Genomic DNA, 7,395 nt, shown 5'->3' on the forward strand with positions numbered 1-7,395 from the left:
AAATCTTTTTAGGGCACTGTAGCTCATACCTGTAATCCTAGCACTTTGTGAAGCCAAAGTGGGAGTATTACTTGAGCTCAGGTGTTCAATACCAGCCAGAGCAACATAGCAAAACACCTGTCTCTACAAAAAACAAAACAAAACAAAACAAAAAAAATAGCCAGGTATGGTGGTGTAAGCCTGTAGCTCCAGCTACTTGGAACACTAAGGTGGGAGGATCACTTGAGCTCAGGAGTTTGAGGCTGTATTGAGCTGTGATTGTGCCACCACATTCCAGCCTGGGAGATAGAACGAGATCCTGTCTCTAAAAAAAAAAAGAAAGAAAGAAGGAAAGAAAGAGTTTCCTTATGCAGATGTCGTCGGATGTATAGTTTGGTGGTTAGCACCTCAGCCTTGGAATCTAAGCCCGGCTTTGAATCCTTCCTCTGCCACTTGCTAGTTCAGCAACCTTGGACATGTTGCTCAACTTCTGTATATTCCCTCATCTATAAAATTGAGTATACACTGGGCGGGGTGGTTCACGCCTGTAATCCCAGCACTTTGGGAGGCTGAGGTGGGGGGATCACCTGAGGAGGGGAGTTCGAGACCAGCCTGACCAACATGGAGAAACCCCATCTCTACTAAAAATACAAAATTAGCTGGGCGTGGTGGGGCATGCCTGGAATCCCAGCTACTTGGGAGGCTGAGGCAGAAGAAACGCTTGAACCTGAGAGGGGGAGGTTGGGGTGAGCCGAGATCACGCCATTGCACTCCAGCCTGGGCGACAAGAGCAAAACTCCATCTTAAGAACAACAACAGGCTGGGCGCGGTGGCTCAAGCCAGTAATCCCAGCACTTTGGGAGGCCGAGATGGGCGGATCACGAGGTCAGGAGATCGAGACCATCCTGGCTAACACGGTGAAACCCCGTATTAGCCAGGATGTATTTTTTTAATACAAAAAAAAAAAAAAAAACTAGCCCGGCGAGGTGGTGGGCACCTGTAGTCCCAGCTACTCGGGAGGCTGAGGCAGGAGAATGGCGTAAACCCGGGAGGCGGAGCTTGCAGTGAGCTGAGATCGGGTCACTGCGCTCCAGCCTGGGCGACAGAGCGAGACTCCACCTCAAAAAAAAAAAAAAAGAACAACAACAACAAAAATCGAGTATGCTTAGCAGTGTGCCTGAGGCTGAGGCAGTCACTTGAATCCAGGAGATGGAGGTTGCAGTGAGCCAAGATTACACCATTGCACTCCAGCTTGGAGACAGAGCAAGACTACATCTCCAAAACAACAACAACAACAGCAAAAAACCAACCAGCACCCAATCCCCTCAGGGTGGGATGATGCAATTTATACTAGGGTTACTATAATAATGTTGTTGGTTGGTGCAGCGGCTCACATCTATAATCCCAGCACTTTGGGAGGCCGAGGCACGTGTATCACTTGAGGTCACGAGTTCGACACCAGCCTGGCCAACATGGTGAAACCCTGTCTCTACTAAGAATACAAAAATTAGCCAGGCATAGTGGCACACACCTGTAATCCCAACTACTCCCTAGGGTGAGGCAGGAAAATCGCTTGAACCTGGGGAGGCAAAGGTTGCAGTGAGCTGAGATCTCACCACTGCACTCCAGCCTGGGCGACAGAGCAAGACTTTGTCTCAAAATTAATAGTAATAATAATAATAATATGTTGTTCACTGTCCACCTTTTATAAGTAACGGTGTGCTGGAGACATTGCAGCTTCTGCACACAACCTCCCATCCAATCTGCCAGCAAATGATGGGAAGTGAAGGCCGCTCTTTGGGAAGAGGCCGGTTACTCATGAAACATTAAGTAAAAAAGAGAGGCCGGGCGCGGTGACTCAAGCCTGTAATCCCAGCACTTTGGGAGGCCGAGACGGGCGGATCACGAGGTCAGGAGATCGAGACCATCCTGGCTAACATGGTGAAACCCCGTCTCTACTAAAAAATACAAAAAACGAGCCGAGCGAGGTGGTGGGCGCCTGTAGTCCCAGCTACTCCGGAGGCTGAGGCCGGAGAATGGCGTAAACCCGGGGGGCGGAGCTTGCAGTGAGCTGAGATCCGGCCACTGCACTCCAGCCTGGGCGACAGAGCGAGACTCCGTCTCACTGTTAACGCAGAGAATGGAGATCGCAAGTGGGAATTCGTAGAAAATGGCCAAGCACAGGGCTTATCTGTGACAGCAGTGTGTCCATCAACAATCAGTGAATAATACAAACAATAGGGTCCTCCAGGCATCATCAAGACCTCAGTGTTATCTGCAATCAAAAGGTGACTGGGGCGGGCTCAGTGGTTCACGCCTGTAATCCCAGCACTTTGGGAGGCCCAGGCGGGTGGATCACGAGATCAGGAGTTCGAGACCAGCCTGGCCAACATAGTGAAAACTCCGTCTCTACTAAAAATACAAAATAATTAGCCGGGCATGGTGGGCGGCGCCTGTAGTCCCAGCTACTTGGGAGGCTGAGGCAGGAGAATCGCTTGAACCCTGAAGGTGGAGGTTGCGGCGAGCTGAGACCGTGCCATTGCACTCCAGCCTGGGCAATAAGAGCGAAACTCCCTCTCAAAAAAAAAAAAAAAAAGTGACAAGTGACGGGGTGATGGATAGGTTCAGAGCTCGACTCACGTTGCTGAAGCTCTGAGCGGCTTTAGAGAATTCCCCGCACAGGTAGAGCCGCTCGCCTTCCGCCATGTAAGAGGGAAAGGTGCTTCGCAAGGTCTCGCCTTCGGGGTCCGACATGGTGCCCGGATTTAGAGACGCTAAAGCAGAGACAATTGAAGAAAAGCTGGAGAACCTTTATCTGGTTCTGGTTTGTGGAAGCTCCGTCTCTTAGCAACCAGGAGATGCGACTTCCGGTTCCGTTCCTGTCTGGCAAGGGCCCGGATTCTGGGTGCAACCTGCCGGCGTGCGCGTGCGCCAGTTCTGCCGCGCACCAGGCCAGGGAGTGATGAGTGCGTGGCTGGCGGCTGCGCTCCTTAAGTGTTTGCTGTTGCATGCTCCATCGGTTTTTTTCTGGAGTTGCTGCGTGAAAAGGCTGCTTTGTAAGACAGCCAAGGAAACAGTAAGAGGGTTGGAGGCAAAGTTCCGAATAGGGATAAGGCATACGTGGTAAGGATATGTGCCCCGCGTACCGCCATTAGGGGGAGAGAGCACCGGGCTTGGAGTCAGAGGACTTGGGCTGACTTCACTCCTGTCACTTCCTAACTGCGTGACCTCTCGCGGGGCATGTAAGGGCTCCCAGCCTCGAATGTTCCACCTGCCACATAAATATGAAAATAATGGAACACTTAGGGATGCTAGGATTTACATAAGAAAATATGGAAAATAACGTTGGGTTCAACATAATTTAATGCAGTTATTTGAGCAGCTGCTAGTAGCGGGCCTTGACCAAGGCATATTCTGACGTCCTTCCACATTCCCCTCACCATCATCACTCGTCCAAAAGTGTACTAGGGCTTCTTCTGGGCTCCAACGATACTCTAAGTCGCTTGCTTAACTGACTTTACTACGTTACTTCCAAAACGTCCTAATGTCATTGTTAAAGTTTAAATAGTAAAAAGATGTCCTTAACTACAAATGCGCGCGCGCACACACACACACACACACGGCATACTTGTAAAATTGGGGATATTTGAGTAACAGCAGTGGATTGTATCAGTGTCAATTTTCTGGTTCTGTTATTGTACTAAAGTTTTTAAAGATGTTACCATCGGGAGAAACTGGGAAAAGTGTACATGGGATCTCTTTTGTATTTATTTCTTATGAACTGCATATGAATCTATGATTATCTTAAAAGGTTTCATTCAAAAGATAAAAAATAATATGATCCCTGCTTGAAAGAGTTCTATCTAATAGGGGAGAAAGAGGTATAAACAAGTAATGGTCACTTAAAGTGATATTAGCTAGTAATTAAAAGTTCTAGCCGGGCGCAGTGGCTCACACCTGTAATCCCAGCACTTTGGGAGGCCGAGGCAGACAGATCACGAAGTCAGGAAATCGAGACCATCCTGGCTAACCCGGTGAAACCCCGTCTCTACTAAAAAATACAAAAAATTAGCCGGGTTCAGTGGCGGGTGCCTGTAGTCCCAGGTACTTAGGAGGCTGAGGCAGGAGAATGGCGTGAACCCGGGAGGTGGAGCTTGCAGTGAGCGGAGATCGCCCCACTGCACTCCGGCCTGGGTGACAGGGCGAGACTCCGTCTCAAAAAAAAAAAAAAAAAAGTTCTATGTGCCTGTGAGGGAGATGAGGACAAAGTGGTGTGAAACCCCGGCAAATGAACGATTCAGCCAGGGTCTGGGATGAGTTAGAGACAGCTTCATAGAGGGGTAACATTTGAGCTGATGGTGAGTAGGGTGGTGCCCAGTAGACGTAAGTGGAGAATGAGAGCTAGGTGTGGTGGCTCATGCTTGTACTCCCAGTACTTTGGAGGCTGAGGTGGGAGGATTGCTTGAGCTCAGGAGTTCAAGACCAGCCTGGGCAACATGGCGAAGCCCTGTCTCCACCACAAATACAAAAGTGAGCTGGGTGTGGTGGTGTGTGCCTGTAGTTCCAGCTGCTATGGAAGCTGAGGCAGGAGGATCGCTTTAGCCTGGGAGGTCGAGGCTGCAGTGAGCCATGTTTGGGCCACTGCATTGTAGCCTGTGTAGCAAAGCAAGACCCTGTCTCAAAAAATAAATAAATAAATAAATAAATAAATAAATAAATAAATGGAAATAAGATATGCAAAGGCTGGAGGTGTGTACATTCACAGGGTGTTTAAGAAGCAGCAACATGACCAGCAGTGAAACCGGTCCTGTTCTAGGTTAAGGTGGGCTCACTGATGAGTTGAGGACTGCTGCTGGAGCAACCAGGATTAATCAGAAAAAAACCTCCTGCAAGGAAGAGATCTATAGATTCAATGCAGTCCCAATCAGAATTCCAGCAGCTTCTTTTTTTTTTTTTGAGATGGCATCTCACTGTGTCACCCAGGCTGGAGTGCAGAGTGCAGTGGCGTGATCTCAGCTTTCTGCCACCTCCACCTCCTGGGTTCAAGCGATTCTTCTGCCTCAGCCTCCCAAGCAGCAGGGACTACAGGTGTGCGCCACCACACCTGGCTAATTTTTGTATTTTTGATAGAGACAGGGTTTCACTGTGTTAGCCAGGCCAATCTCAAACTCCTGACCTTACGTATTCCACCTTAACCTCCCAAAGTACTGTCATTACAGGCGTGAGCCACCACACCTAGTCTAAACCTTGACCCTTACTTCATATCATATACAAAAATTAACTAGAAATCTATCTATCTATCTATATATATATTTTTTGAGATGGAGTCTCGCTCTGTCACCCAGGCTGGAGTGCAGTGGCACGATCTCGGCTCACTGCAAGCTCCTCCTCCTGGGTTCACGCCATTCTCCTGCCTCAGCCTCCCCAGCAGCTGGGACTACAGGCACCCGCCACGACTCCTGGCTAATGTTTTGTATTTTTAGTAGAGACAGGATTTCACTGTGTTAGCCAGGATGGTCTCGATCTCCTGACCTCGTGATCCACCCGCCTCAGCCTCCCAAACTGCTAGGATTACAGGTGTGAGCCTCTGCGCCCGGCCTAACTAGAAATATTTAAATGTGGCCGGGTGCGGTAGCACACACCTGTAATCCCAGCACTTTGGGAGGCCAAGGTGGGCAGATCAAAACCATCCTGCCTAACACGGTGAGCTATAATCAGGCCACTGCACTCTAGCCCGAGCGACATAGTGGGATCCCATCTCAAATAAAATACAATTCTAGAAAATGTGAACTAACTGCCTGGGAACATGGCAGTAGGGAAGTGAGGGGTAGATTACAAAGGAGTACAGAGAAACTCATGGAGGTGAAGAATATGTTCATTATCTTGATTGTGGTAATTGTTTCACAGGTATATACATATATTAAAACTCATCAAATTGGCTGGGCGTGGTGACTTAAGCCAGTAATCCTAGCACTTTGGGAGGCTGAGGCGGGCGGATCACCTGAGGTTGAGAGTTCAAGACCAGCCTGACCAATATGGAGGAACCCTGTCTCTACTAAAAGTACAAAATTAGCCGGGCGTGGTGGCACATGCCTGTAATCCCAGCTACTCCGGAGGCTTAGGCAGGAGAATCACTTGAACCTAGGAGGCAGAGGCTGTGGTGAGCCAAGATGGTGCCATGGCACTGCAGCCTGGGCAACAATAGTGAAACTCCGTCTCAAATAAAAACCAAAAACCTCATCAAATTGTACACTTTATGTGCAGTTTATTGTATTTTAATTATATATCATGAAAGCTGTTTTGAAAACACAATAAGGCTGGGCGTGATGGCTCAAGCCTGTAATCCCAGCACTTTGGGAGGCCGAGGTGGGTGGATCACCTGAGGTCAGGAGTTCAAGACCAGCCTAGCCAACATGGTGAAACCCTGTCTCTACTAAAAATATAAAAATTAGCGGGCGTGGTGGCGGGCGCCTGTAATCCCAGCTACTCGGGAGACTGAGGCACGAGAATTGCTTGAACCCGGGAGGCAGAGGTTGCAGTGAGCCGAGATCATGCCACTGCACTTCGGCCTGGGGGACAAGAGCGAGATTTCCTCTCAAAAAAACAAAACAAAACAAAAAACAATAAAATACCAATCATAATGTGTGCTTTTCCGCAGTTTATACAGCACTGTGAGCTTCACAACACCCTAGTAAGGTGAAGAGCCAGTCAGTAGTTTCCTGGTGTCACAGATGAAACACTGAGGCTGAGAGAAATGACAAGGTGTGCTCCAGGCTACAGCACAAGGATATAAGTGGGCCGGATTGGGGTCTATGCCTTGGGTTGGATTAGCAGGGTAAAGAGTGCTAGAATTGGATTCTAGCCTATCCCAGCCATTCATAACTGGGTTCCTCAAGTTACTGCTTTATTTATTCTTTTGTGAAATAGAACATAAGTAAATAAACATACATAAAACATCCATGTCTGGCCGGGCGTGGTGGCTCACTCCTGTAATCCCAGCACTTTGGGAGGCCGAGGCAGGCAGATCACCTCAAGTCAGGAGTTCAAGACCAGGCTGACCAACATGGTGAAGCTCCATCTCTCTACCAAAAATACAAAAATTAGCCTGGTGTGGTGGCACACACCTGTAATCCCAGCTATACCAGAGGCCGAGGCAGGAGAATCACTTGAACCCGAGAGGCAGAGGTTGCAGTGAGCTGTGATCACGCCACTGCACTCCAGCCTGGGCGACAGAGCAAGACTCTCTCTCAAAAGAAAAGTACACCCATGTAGTCATCACACAGGTAAATCAAGAAACATATTGCTAGCAGGGGGTCCCGTGAGAGGCCCCTCCCCACTCACAGCTCCCTCTCCAGGTAACTACTGCCTTCACTATGAGCCCTCATCATCTCTCTCCTGGATTACTTCATCATCCTT

General features: G+C 48.9%; 1 protein-coding gene across 1 annotated transcript in view; it reads right to left on the reverse strand.

Annotated features, from left to right (window-relative positions):
* The window catches only part of ODAD4 (outer dynein arm docking complex subunit 4), a 40,740-nt gene extending 37,924 nt beyond the window's left edge, over positions 1-2,816 (reverse strand). Inside the window, exon 1 of the mRNA XM_017856578.1 lies at positions 2,620-2,816. Within this exon, the coding sequence (XP_017712067.1) occupies positions 2,620-2,733 (114 nt within the window). The 5' untranslated portion in view covers positions 2,734-2,816. The remainder of the gene's footprint in view (positions 1-2,619) is intronic.
* Positions 2,817-7,395: the final 4,579 nt, after the last annotated feature.

Source organism: Rhinopithecus bieti, unplaced genomic scaffold (assembly GCF_001698545.2).
Source record: "Rhinopithecus bieti isolate Rb0 unplaced genomic scaffold, ASM169854v2 scaffold_44695, whole genome shotgun sequence".
In the NCBI taxonomy this organism is placed as follows: Eukaryota; Metazoa; Chordata; class Mammalia; order Primates; family Cercopithecidae; genus Rhinopithecus; species Rhinopithecus bieti.